This window comes from Crassostrea angulata, chromosome 2 (genome assembly GCF_025612915.1).
Source record: "Crassostrea angulata isolate pt1a10 chromosome 2, ASM2561291v2, whole genome shotgun sequence".
Lineage (NCBI taxonomy): Eukaryota > Metazoa > Mollusca > Bivalvia > Ostreida > Ostreidae > Magallana > Magallana angulata.
The window spans coordinates 4324167-4338691 of NC_069112.1; the positions used below are offsets into that span (position 1 = coordinate 4324167).

General features: G+C 39.6%; 1 protein-coding gene across 1 annotated transcript; it reads right to left on the reverse strand.

Annotated features, from left to right (window-relative positions):
* Positions 1-11699: 11699 nt before the first annotated feature.
* Positions 11700-12620, reverse strand: LOC128172006 (uncharacterized). Its single transcript, XM_052837778.1, has one exon. The coding sequence runs from the start codon at positions 12618-12620 to the stop codon at positions 11700-11702; it is 921 nt and encodes a 306-aa protein (XP_052693738.1).
* Between the last annotated feature and the right edge of the window lie 1905 nt (positions 12621-14525).

The following is a 14525-nucleotide window of genomic DNA, read 5'->3' on the forward strand; positions in this document are numbered from 1 at the left end:
GTAGAGTTGAGTTTGATTCGCGGGTGCAAATCTTGATTCCAAAGCTTCGCATAACTCTGCATAGGTCCTATTCACTCCTGATCTCATGTTACCGAGGACGGTCTGGGCCTGTCCTCTTAAAGAAGCTGCCAGGTACAAGCTTTGCTGCTGAGAGTTCCATGAATTGATATCGCTACAGGCCTCAAAATGCGCTTTATAATCAATCCATGATGCAGTGCCGTCATATGTTGCCGGTTTCATCACTGTTTTACCATAATCCTGAGACCGTTCATTCGAAATATTTTTAGTTGTAGTAATAGTAGGCAACGATCGGTAAACGGATTCCTGCACTGGATTCCAATTATTTGACCACGTAACCGTAGACGAATCTGATGATGACATCGCACACCGAGTACTTAGGTAAGGGTTTGGTGTCAAATATGTCTCAGTAAACACTGGTTGGCTTATGGTTCCTAAACGCGGCAGCCTGTTTTCAGTATCTGTAACCTTTGGCAGTGTACGATCATTCTCATCTTCGTACAATGTGTACCCAGGCGTTGGGTATTCAAAGTGACCAGGTGCATACCCCGTGTTCTTCGGTGTTTTGAAATTTATTTCAAAACTGTCGTCAGGGTTGCGATTGCTTTTGTAGCCTATGTCTACTCCGGAGTCCGGTATTGGCGAATGTTTGGCAAACTGTGGAGTTGATCGTAATCTTTCAATTTCTGCTCGGAGCTTTTCCCTTCTGGCATCTATGGCACTGAGGTCGGCTAACAAATCGTCTTCACTCATTCTGGTATTATATTCTAACTGGGTTACAATTTCCTATAAACGCACTTGGTTAACTTTGCACTCGGTAAACTTTGCACTTGGTAAACTTCACCAAGTAATACTCATTACCCGGAGATAAAATATAAAAACCCCAAGCCTAACAATACACGAAGTAACGCTGTACGCACACTGTACACACGCGACGCAACCGACCTTTGGATAACTATACACAAGCTCTAATATACTTTCCAAGTCACAAATACACGGTCCACTATACCCGTCAAAAATTACTTGGTAAAATATTAACCTGGTAAAACAAATCTACATAAAACAACAAAACCAAAATAAATCAACAATTTAATCAGTTCCTATCCCTTAACCAGCTGCCACCAAAATGTAACGTGTTTTACCTAAACAAAATATCGGGTTCTTTTTAAGGGATATAAATATATTAATTTTACTTCTACTCTTCCTGAGTACAATGATTAAACTTGATTTACAATTGATTGGAGGCGTATTTAAATCACTTATTATTGTTTAACTGGGATACTTATCCCCGCGTGCCTTGGTAAAGGGTTCTTAATATTAATGGAAGTCAGGCGCCTCAGTCATATAGACTTACTACCTCCCGACAACCAATTAAGATTCCAATTCCAATTACCGCTGAGGAGTATTCCTTCCCCTAGTCTGTCTACTTACAACCTCACAAATTACTTCTATCAGGTTTCTATTACCTTCCAGGTCTTGCGGGTTCTTCTGAGAGCTGTGCGTTTCAGACCTACTCTACCTTATCTGCTAGATGAGTCTGCTTATATACCCTTGGGAGAGTTTACTTCCAAGGGGGGACCAGGTCATTCCATTTCAATGGGTGTACTCTATTACGTGTACGGGTGTGCTTTATTACTTAAACTTCATGGGTGTGTTTCTCTGCTTGTCACTACCCCTATTCCGTTTCAGTATTTAACACGGCTGCAGTAGGTCTGACTTTTCTGACCCACAGTAACACGTTCAGAAGTTTTATTTTTCCTGTACTCCCTGCCAAAGTCATCATGTAAAAATCAGACTTCGTTCGATTGAGTCTCAAACGAATATCTACTCCGTTGGGAATGAATTTGTCCTGTTGAAAGATATCTAGATACAGACGATCGATTAAAGTAATCTTTTTGCTGTTCTCGATGACATTGTGGCGCTTTCTCAACCCCTCGTTTTCAGAACCGGCTGGGTAGGCCAGTGCCATATTTGCAGCAGTTATGGTGATTTTGTTACTAGCCACATCATATTGAGTTTTACCTAGAGCTGCAGCCGCTATATTACAATCATCCATTTTTCCTGCCGTGTCTTTTTCCCACAGACTGCAAGCAAACATTTGAGAGTCTAAGGTTTCGGGTCTGTAAGAAAGTATTTTCTCTAAATAGGCTTTGTAAGGATAGGTATCTGTTCCTGGGGTAATGATTTTACCATTCAGAGTGAGATCGATTTCTGAGAACAAAAAATGTATGATGTTATTCACGGGAGTGGATATTCCATTTATTCCCGTTAAATTAGTGCCATCGTCTTTCGTGAATTTACAAACTATTTGTAAATAAGTCTGTGAGAGATCTATGTATTCGTCTCCCTGTCCCTGAATATCGAATTCAATGGGGGCTGTATCGGAATCGAGGGTACTGGAAATGGGATAATATTCCATCCATTTCGATTCTTCCAAGGCTATGTTGGTGGGGGGAACCTGGAACAATTCTAAATTGTCCATCCCACACATGCATGACTCTCTGTGCATCATTTTTGAAGGGTAAAAAGTGTGTGTGCGTGACTTTTGAATTAAGGTACTCGACTGTCTAGGGTGAGGGGTCTGACTCTCTTTTTATAGGGGAATTGGTCAGTCAAAAATATCCATGAGTCTTGCTTTTTTCCCTGTTCCCACTTTTATTGTTCTTTTTCTTTTTTTAGTAGGTCCTCCCTTAGCTAGAATTGGTAATGTTTTCTCTAAAAAAATTTCTGCTTTTTGAATACCTTCTATGGCTCGGGCAACACCCGCTTCTTTTATATTTTTTCCTTTCAGGACATCTATGCCTGTTTTAGCAGCAGTCTGTATCGCTTGTTTAGTTCCTTCTTTAATGATTTTTTTAGCTCCTCTTTCAATTCCTTTTTTTATTCCTTTTTTAATTCCTCTTCTTAATAGTGATCGAGTTCCCTTTTTAATTAATTTAGGGAGTTGTTTCATTCCTCCTTTGACTAGGTCACTTACTACTCCTTCCCCTCTTTGCTTTCTTCTTCTTCTTTTTCTTGTCCCACGACCCCATTGATTTGGCATTAAGAGATTAACTTTTCGTTCAATAGCTGAGGCTAGCTTATTTTTTATCATTGGTACCACTTTATCATTAAGCACTGAACCAATGATAGGAGATCCTAAAAGGGGAAGATTTTGTCTTAGAAGACTATCGGCTAAAGGAACAGCAATATTTTTAAGTCTGTTACTACTCCTGACTCTTAAATTATGTAAAATGGTATTTTTACTGGTGTTCAGACCTTGGGTTAGGGCATCTCTGACTCCTACTCCACGTAAAAAAGCATTTTTACTGACGTTAAAACCTTGTTTTAGGGCATCAGTCACGAAACCTTGTCCCGTTTGTTTGTTTTTTTTTTCTTTCTTATCAAACCTCCTACAAAATCTCCGACGAGAGGTGCTAAGGCACTGGCCGCTACGGATCCTCCTAATTTAAGGAGAGTACCTAAGCCTCCGTGACCTTTTTGGTGTAATAATCCGCTATAAACATCCATCAAGACTGAAAAATATACTTAGTGATTTCTCTGTTTATATCATTTTGAATTAGGGTCTGTTTCTATATCTATATCTTCTTGCTACTATTCTTCTTCCTCTCCCTCGTTGAGGGAGAAATCTAGAAGAAATTCTAGAAAGTGCCATTCCTGCTACCGTGGGGGCAAGAGCACTCATTAGAGCTGGTAGCAATTGTACAAATCCTCCTTTCTGACCCCTTCTTCTTCGTCTATGTCTATAGGCCATGTTGATTGATAATGAGGTCAAATTCTAAATAACCCTCTATTTATATACTCTCAGTATCGTCTTGTACATTCATTACACCAACTAAATATCAAAATTGTCGATATAGTTAGAGTAACAATCAGAATCCACAGCTCCATGTTTAATAGGCTTTTTTAAAATGAAGTTTTATCACCGTTCTTCCACTTAAAAAAGGAAATACAGCTCCTAAAGGAGTTCTGATCTGAATTTCAATCGTGTCAAAATGTTTCTTACTCAATTTCAAATATTCTACTCTTCTGGGTTCCCACACATTTTGGTAATTATCCCAATTGGGCGGGTGAGTTGCGTGAATGGGGACTACTCTCATCAATTTTAATTGATTAGATCCTACGATCTGGGGTTCTACGATGTCGCAGTAGATGAATAATTGTTTCAGGTTTGTTGATAAGTCAAGGCTGTAACGAGGATGATAAGCCACGTTGATCCATTTGGTATGACCTAACCCTAACTCTTCATCTTTCTTTCCCTGAGCTTGATTGTACATTGTAGCTAAAGCAATAAATTTGCCAACGTCATGGTTACTTTCAAGAAAAAGAGCAGCATCATCAAATCCAAATTTATAAGCTAAGGAGATAGGAAAACGAATGGCAAAAAGGCATTCTTCACGTAATTTCCTTCCATTGATATGATACTCTAATCGGTCAAAAGTCTTGTCGTGAAACAACTGCAGATTATTGTTTTCTAGTATTCTATTTTTTCTGTTTGTTTAGCTAATTGTTTTCTTGCCTCGTCTGCAGTTAAATTTAATATCTGTTCTTTTGTCAATCTTTGTTGTGGAACACCGCCACCACACTCTAGCCACAGTTTTCTAAACGTTCGTAGCAGAGCCAGATTGATTTCATTAATCAGTTCGTCAACATTAGCATACTCTCCACTTTTAAAAAAAATTCTATGAATACTCATTTTCGCATCCTCGGGTGGGATTTTTTTATTTTTTGTCTCTTTTCTTAAAATTATTATTATAAAAAGAGTCCTTCCAGTCGGTCATAGGCAAGATATTTTTCAGATTTACAGCCGTTAATTGTTCATCTCTAAATCGCTCGGTTTTACCTTGGTCTGGATTCTCTATAAATTTTTCATATTTGTTTTCAAAGAGTACATCTACATAAGATTCCTTTTCTGAAATGTTTTCAACATTACCGGAATACTGAACTTCAGTAAGACCCACTTCCCATTCTCCATCCGTTAAATCTACTTTTTGAGGTAATAACGTTTTAAATTGGGCCAGAGTATTTTCTGGAAATGTTTTATAGGACCCATCACTGGGTAAAGTCATGAAAAAACCTTCTCCCGCATCCATGATCAATGCAAAATGAATAAAAAAATAAAATTACAAGTTTTTATATATGAACAAATTTTAATTCAAACATACCACACAAATTCAGAAAAGTTTTTTTAAACATGAGAAAGTTTTTTTAAAAATTCACTTCGTCTCCATGTCTTCATTTTTCTCTTCCATGACCCTCTCCATTTTCTGAGCGGCTTTTTCATCAATCTCGGGAAAAGGTTCTTTGACATCTATTCCTTCAGCCATGGATTGGTGTTCAATTTCTTTGGATCTCGGTTCAAAGGGAGGAAGATGATCCATGTGAAAAGGTTTTCTCATATACAGGTACTCGATGGGGTCACAACAATCCACAAAAGAGTATCCAGATCTTCTAAATTTTTTCAATTCCATTAAAGTTTTGCCCAGTCGGTTTCCCCATTTCGATTCGTACATGGTCCACATTGGCTCCTGACGGTAAAAGGCTGCTTTTATTTTGTACTTGTACTGGTTATACTGGGTTTTTCCAAAGACCAGAAAGTGTTTAGGCAATACGACTCTCTTGTACAAATAAGCCTGATCATGGGCTTCCATTAAATCATGCTACTTTAAAAAATCTTTGTAACAGGCGCTCTTGGAAGGTAGCCATTCTCCCTTGTAAGAAGCCTTCTTGTCTGTTCTTGAGTGGTAGGCACATTCAATTTTCCAACGATATTGATATCTTCGACTCATTTTGGTCAGTATGCCGATAACAGCTCAGAGTGTTCTTTATATGGGGTTTTTCAAGGTTAAATGACGTCAATAAGGGACCCCAGGTGTCAGGTGTTGTTGTTGTTGTTGTTTTTGTTATGGTAGATCATTTTTAGACTGGGACTGGGCATAATGTACCCCATGACCGAGCTAAGAATAACCATCCAGAAATCTCGATTAGTATCGTGTAAGGCTAACATTGCAATAGAGGCAATAATTAAAGTAATACAAATCAATAATTGAGCAAAAAAGATAATTTCAGCTCTAGGTATTTTTCCACAGCATAGTCTCCAATGTTCTATTTTGGAAGAATGAGATCCGATTGGGGTATCCATGAATCAAAACTGGAAGGATATCCCTTCCAGCTCACTTTGACAAGAGAAATGACTTTTTTTCCGACCCGACCCTTTTTATAGCCTAAAATTTCATCCACTTCATAGACTTCGTCTTTTTTAGTTACTTTCTGTAATTCAGATTCGTAAAAAGTGCCTTCTAATTCTTCTCCGTTAAAATCTTTTACCTTATATCTATAAGGTACAGATTCCTGGATTAAACGAGATACTTTAAATATCTCTCGAGTCCAATTCGGTAAATAACCTTTTTCAAAGGTACGTTTAGCTTTACTGATTCTCACTCGATCTCCGTCTTTAAACTTAGGTTTTTTAAGACTTATTTTCTTATCATACAATGTTTTCCACACTTCTAACACATTGGAGGAATTGACCTCAGCAGGAGCTCTCTTGATACTTCGATGGTAACTGTGATTATAAGCATATACTAAATCGGGTAAAATATCCACATAACGTCGAGTTTTTTGACGAGTGAAATACCGCCACATTCTTCCTTTGAGAGTACGTTGAAATCGTTCTACGATACTGGCTTTAGTTTCTGCATTTCGGGTAGTAAAAAAATGAATGGATTTAAAAGCACTTATAAATTCCTTGTTGGTAAATTCCCGTCCTTGATCCGATTGAATGCGAAGAGGTTGCCTGCCGTCTTGTTTAATAATTTCCTTTAATCCCCGAATCATTTCTTTCCCCGATTTCTGTTTTATGGGTACTACCCATGCATATTTAGATAAGACATCAATAGCACACAGTAAAAAAGTATAGCCGTCATTGTCTTTTTTAATTGAGAGACATCCGCTAAATCTAATTGCCATTGTTCGTCGATACCGGTCACTCTCGTTTGTCCTCTAATAAATTATATTTTTTGGGGGTTTATGCAGAGTATAAGCTTCTTGTTCTTTGAGCCATTTTCTAATTTCAGATAAAGAAATAGAATAGCCTTTGGCCCGTAATTGGCGATATAAAGACTGTACTCCACCATAACCTGTTTTAGGATCATAATAAATATCTTCTAACACAGAGTCTATATTATTTTCTTTTTTCTCTTCTTTTTTTATTTTCTTAAGACGTCCCATCTAAGAGCTTTTCTTTGTCTTCCTATACCAGAGGGTTCAGAGGGAGAAAAAACATAGTCTAAGATGTCACTTTTTTTCTTTCTTTTAGGAGTCATAAAAGTACTACTAGGGGTAATACTAAAGGCATCGTGAAATCCAGTATCATCATCATCCTCATCCTCATCATATTCTTTTAGGGGAGCAAGGGTTCTAGGGGTACTGATTTTTCCAGGTCTTTCCATAGCTTTTATAACGTTAGGATTTACCACATAATCTCTAGGGACTTTGGTTTCTTTCAAAGCTTGAGCAAATTCATTAGAACCTGGCAGTGGAGGTAACCTAGCACTAGATTTAGTTTTCATTGTATTGGTAACTAAATCTACGATATTAGAACCAGGGATGGGTTCTCCTCGATAACTAATTTCTCCATCGTCGTTCCATTGTATGACATTAGATTTTTTAAGATGATCTAAAAGAAGGCCTGCTTTTCTTTGCATTTTATTAGAAACACATCTGATTACTTGCTGATCCATTTCCCTGGTTTTAGGAACAGCAACAGCAGGGCTAGCATCATCAGGGGCAGCAGCACCATCAGCAGCAGGGGCACCATCAGCAGGGGTAGCAGCAGTGGGGGCAGGGGTAGCAGCAGCGACAGCAGCAAGAGGATTTTGTTGAATACGAGCTTGAGCTAAATAATTTCGATATCGGTGTAATTGTTGCCCATACAGAGCTGCTTTTTCTTCAGGGCTCAAATATGTTCTCGATTCAATCTGATCTAATTGTTGTCCTAACCCAATAGCAGCAGAAAATTCGGGAGGTTTAGGTAATTTACCTTTTAATTCCAATAACATACTCTCGGGAACCAATACCATTTTACGACTCATTTTGGTACAATTTGTAAAATTGTCATTAAAACTAAATTAAGAAGAGACCCTCCTTTTTGTTTCAACAACAATTGTCTTCTTTTTTTATTACTCTGAGGTTTAACTAGTTTTCTCAAGATGTGCTTCTTCTTAGAGAGTTCTTGCTTCTGAGAAGGGGACAAAGGAATGTTACCTTTTAATAGGTTATAAACAACTTCACAAATTTTGTGAATGCAATCACCACTGCAATTTTTTAAGACTTCATTTCTTAATTTTCCTGAGGTTTCAGGAGACACTAAAACTTGAAACATAGGCATGTGAGCTCTCAACCGGCATTCACAAGACGTATTCTTCTTCATATCTGAAGCCATGACGAAAAACTGATAAAAAACTTTTTTAAATGTCTTTTATAGGGAATTTTTTTTATCTATTGAAAAAGGTACTGATAGAAGGAAGATGAGCAGTAGCCATATGACGATCGTAATTTTCTTTCAATCTGAATCCAACTCCATCGTGAGGGCAAAAATATTTTAAACCTTTCAATCCTTGATTCACAGGATGAGGATCATAAACTTTCTCCCATGGTTTTTTTTAACCCCGCAAAAGGATCTTTTGCTTTCTTCTTTAATTTCAGAGAGGGTCTACGCTTAGGGGTAGAGGCAGCAGGTAAGTCAGGAGAAACAGGAGCCGTTAAAGGTGAGAAAGGAAGAATGTGATCAAATACTGAGGGTGCCGGGGAAGATCTTATGTGGGTAGAGGTCAACACATTGTCACTGGATCTAGCAGCTCCTATGGGTCCTGTCATAGCCCTATCCATTATCTGAACGGCTTTATCGTCCATGTAGGGGAGAGTAGCATCTAAATCTTCATCTTGATAAGATACATTAGGGGTTACAACGCTTGCAGGGCTTCCAGGAGTGGGGTTCTGATAAGGTAATCTAACCATCAATTGCATCTTACCCCCAGGAGTTCTAGTTATCTTATCCATGTTAGGAGGTTGAGGAGGGGCTTGACCTGTTTGATCTTGTCGATGTAAATCTACTTGCTCCTGAATCCAATCAGGTAAGTCTTTTCTCAGAGGAGGAGTTTTTACAAAATCTTTTATATTTAATTTCTGTGTTATTTTCTTCTTTGATTTACTCTTTGTTTTACTCTTTCTAGGTTGAGCAATTCTCTCTTTACTCAGATTCCATTTGAGCAAATGACGAATGATCACCCCGCCTAAAAATCCAGCACCTCCTCGTTTCAAGATCGCTTTTAATCTATTATCATCATTGACATGTTTATTAGCAATGACGCTCAAATCTTCTCGATGTTTATCGATAAAACGTTGAGTCTGCTTATCAATAGGAATAGTCCCTTTCAGCAAATTCTTAGCTCCAATGAGAAACCATTTCAATAAAGTCTTACGACTTAACTCGATGATCTCTTGTCTCTTTTCTGGATCTTTTTCTCCCTGCAAAAGTTTCAGGAGTCTCAAAATTTTCTTTTGTCCTGCCATGGTGTTCCAAGTCAAAATGATATAAATCGTACGTCACCTTTTATTTATATTTCTCTTGACATGTACACCACTAAATTCTCAAACATTTGACTTCTCAATCTCAATTCATCGGGAGTCTGTGAACTCAAATCTACTAACAAATATACGTGAGGGATGCGAGTAGCATCTAAATAAGCAGACATTAAATTAGGCATATCTATTTGTCGACTCAAAACCGTGATTTGAGATTTGTCTCTGGGATTTTTAAACAATACCATGTAATGAGTATTCAAACTAATCGTCCGGTGTTGAACGGCTCGATCAAACACATTCTGAGTAATGTAAATCACACTAGTGTTACGGTGATGAGCTTTGCGAGTAAACCAATCGACAATAGATTCGATGGCTTTCCCTCCCATCATATCATCAAAAATTAAAAGGTGACGAAGAATAAAATCACTCACTAATTCCTCGTCGTTTTCTGGTATATCGCGAATAAACTTAACTTGATCTTTTAAACTTTCGTAGGCCGGTTGCCATTCTCGATAACACCAAACAATTCTGTCTGGGGGAGGGGAGATCCAATGCTTATTTAATATTAAGTTTTTTACAAATTCTGTTTTCCCCGATTTTGAAGGACCCGCTACGACCATAGTAAATTCGTGTTTCAATTGAAAAGGAGAGAGTGAATCGTAAGAATACATGATTGGGTATGAGGGAAATGTGACTGGTGTTTCATATTATATTTCTATTGCATTGTACTAGATAGCATCTTTTCGAAAAATATGGGTGGCCCTGAAAAGGGCCGTTTGGGGCTAGATGGTAATAGCCTGCCTGTCGTGGACTACTGGATGGAGCTGCTGGCTGTCTCTAATATTCCCCCCGGAATCGGCACATCGGGCAAGGGTTGATACTTTGATAAACGCCAACGACGCATATACAGCATACTCTCATCGTGCCACAGTTTTGGCACCGAATCTGGAGATGCTCGTTCTCCCCGTAGCAGATGACGCACTCTCCCTTCTCTTCCTTCTCTGCTTTAATGGCCCAGCTTGGAATTATGGTGAGATGGCTCCGGTCGTCAATGGGGTGCCGGCCGTGCTGGTACAATTCCAGGAATATGTCCGGAGACGGAGTCCTGGATGATGGTATGACTGCAAGCGGCGGAGACCGGCCCCTGGGAGCTGGCGAGGGACGCGGGGGTGTTAAGGAAGCATATGGAATCTGAGTTACATGTAATTCCGTGAAATCACAAATCTTAGTTATTATGTACATATTCAAATATCTAAGCAACGAAACGTAGATCAAAAACAAATAAAAAATACTGTAGACAATTTTTTTCCAGAAATTAGTTGGTATTACGTAGATTTACACATTGATGACGTCATGACTAAAAGTTGAATGCCGTGTGAATTTGATCGGAAAGCATTGTAAACATATTCAAAATATAACTAATCTAAGAACTCTAATAAAGTATTGTGGTGTGATTTATTGAGAATTGAACATCAAAATACTGGGGGATATGTTAGTTTTATCAATCATTCGCTAAAAGGTATGTAAATTTGCTTTTCTTTCTCGGCCAGGCTTTCCTCTGTCGTTGTTTACGATATTAAAAACCGACTAGAACAACACTACCCCGTATATATTGAACTTGAAATTTTATACGTATCGTCAGTTTGATCAATGCTTAAATTGAAAAGTGCTGCTAAAATCCCATGTTGTGTGTTGTTTTGATGCAATTTGCCGTTTTCCGTGCAAATTATATAAAAGTTGGGAAGGTTTTATGAGAACCGGATTAATAACTTTATGATAAGGAAAAACATAGGATTCTAGCAGCGGTTTTGATTAAACAGAGATGTTGTGCTTTCATTTGGTATGTTTATTTCATTTTGGAAACCGCGGGGTAGTGTTGTTCTATCTCATTTTATGTTAAGGAATATACGTAATCTATTTATAGTTGTCACGTGATAATGCACCAGTGTGGCAGTTATGTACTACCCGATTTTACTGCACTGACATCTATTTTAAAGGACAATACTAACTTTTTGATCTTATTCAAAATAATTATTTAATTGTACGATTTTGAATAAAACAGTCAAAATAAGATGGTAAATTGCCCATATGCTTCCTTAACACCCCCGCGGAGTCCTGGGAGGCTGAGGACCAGGGAAGGTGCGCACCATGGCTGGCGGAGGAGAAGATGGCGGCGGACTGGCAATATTTGGGATAAAATCCGCAAATAGATTCCTCGCACGGCCCATGGGTAGAGAAGGACGGCTGAAAGCGGAGTCCTCGGATGGTATAGGTCCCCGTGTTCTTTCTCTCCCTGCGGGATAAGGCCCTCCTCTTCCACGTCCTACAGCTCGGGGGGGGGGGGGAGATGGCGCTCTCCTCCTGATTGGAGTTCTTCGAGGCTGAGGAGCGGGCTGGAGAGGCGGATTCGCTGGCGAAAAGGGTCCCGCTGGTCTAGGTGGCCGATTGTCCGGGCAGTCCATTGGCAGCGCGTACTGGTGGTCCTGCCTCGCCACAAAGTAAGAACGGTCACATAACAGCCTGTTGGGAGAATAGGGAGGAGGCGACGGTGTGACCCTCTTCGTCGGAGTATCTGTAGGGGAGTATGGCTCTGAAGGATCCGGACTGGCTGGGGACTCAGGCACCGCTGGGGAGGCTACTGGAATGGCGGCAATGGCTCCTGGTCTCGGGCTCCTGGCACCAAGCATGGGCGGCGGCGGTCTGGCAGGGGGCACCATCCTCCGCTGAACAGCTTCTTCCAACTCATCAAGCATGGGCGGCGGCGTCGGTCTAGCAGGGGGCACCATCCTCCGCTGAACAGCTTCTTCCAACTCATTTACCATGATGGGGTTAGGCCTGTAAAACTCTCCATCAGAGGGGTCCTGGGGGTTTGCCTCATCCTCAAATAGATGTAATGGCCTAAAACAGACCCGGTCATACTGCTGGCGGACCGGGTTCCATTGGTAGTCCCACAACTCAAGGACTTGTCTTGTAAAAAGACGAGGATAGCTATGTGTCACAGGAACGATGTTCTCCATAGTTTGAGGTTCGTGGAAGTACTAGGTAACTAGTGAAGTGCGGGGATATAGAACGCCGCTATTTACGATAAGAAGGCGGAGCTTAACAAAAGGGGCGGAGTTTCAATCAAACTAAATGACAGTTGTCTAGGAAATCAGAGTTCACAATAGTTCATGTACCTTGAAATCGACAGTTTCAGCACGCGCTGTGACTGTGACGTCATATCATTGGTTTTAACTCTTTTGTACTCAAGATACACCATAGAAAAAAAGAAATTTTGGTAAATCAATTTTTATTAATACCAACACAATAACTCAAAAATAATACAATCACATTTAACTCAGAATACAAACATATTAAATCAACTTCAATTTGTTAATCAAACGTTCAGGCAATTTTATGCGTCTTTTAATAACACAAGAAAGTTCGTAGCCATATTCCGGTGTACGCCAAAACCATTCATACAATTGATAGCTTTTTTTTAAAATCGGATCAAGGAGATGGCTCATCTCTTCAATACGCCGTTCAAATCGACTCCGGTCTGCTGCAGCGGTCATCCATTCGCTCGTCCGATCCTCGTTAGGAACTTCGTAAATTTTCAATTCAGGATCAAATCTTACTTTTTTTATTGGCTCTCTTGTTTTAACACATCCACGTCCGGGATAACGGCTTCTTCGTCCACGGGTCGAGCGTTCTCGCTGTCGTCCTCTACAATCAAACATTGAGGCATGTTCAGATTTCTCTTTAGTTTCATGTACGCAAACTCCAAAGCCGCAATTTTCATTTGATTGACCTGCCGAATTATGTAAGTACATTCTCTTCCTTTTTGGGTAAACATTTTCTTCATACAATTCCAACTCTGATATTCTTTTAAAGTCACCCCGGTTAATTTCTGCAGCAACCCTGGTTTGGCTCCCTCGGCTGTCCAATAAATCGTCGGCAATCTTCCGGGATTCGGGTTTTCCGCGATCAATATCAGTACTTTCTGAAGCCATCTCAGGTTGTCGATTTGTCTGCTCATCTCCACGATCTGTACTAACTTCTGGCGTTTCTCCCCGGTCGCCATCGCGTTCCATTTCGTCACCAACAAATACCCTTCAAAGGAAAATGAAGCAATATCAGACATCATAATTGCTCTAGTATCATTCTCTGATTTTTAAAATGATAAAAAACCCTCTATTATATACCCTCAGACAAACATGTTTACGAACTTTCTCAAGGCCACTGCACAGCTGCAGGTGTTTACGTCAAACTCACAGATGTTTTTTTTAGGTCAAACAGCTGCAGCGATTTTAACAATAACAACTTCAGTCATGTAAACAACGAGGGTATATAAGACAGGACTCTTTATTAAATAAAATCATTCTCTGAAAATGATGAACTATGATCCATCTCTCTTGACCCAGTCGCAGGACACCGTAGCCTTAGAAATGGCTGCATTAGAAAGAGGGGCATATGATCACGAGGAACCCTCATACATGAGCAAGGAAGACTTCGGAATTATTACTACCACTCAAGAAGGAATTCTGAATACCCTCCAAGTCATGAGCAATGAAATTGCTAATCATACTGAAAAAAATTCAAGAAATACAGGAAAAAAAAGCAGGAATGACTACCGTTTATAAATGCTATACCTGCGGAGAGGAAGGACACTTTTCACCGAAATGCCCTCACAAAGAAGAATACCAAAAGAAAAAAAAACTAACAGCGCCGAAGAAATCAAACCAAAATTTACCTGCTTCACTTGCGGAGAACCGGGACATTATTCTACCAACTGTCCTGAAAAAGAGAACGTAGAACCAGCACCAAATAAAACCAACGAATGCTTCAATTGCGGGGAAGAAGGACACTGGGCTAATAAATGCCCACACAAACAAAGAGGCTATTGTTACAATTGCCACGAAGAAGGACATTTTACTAAAAAC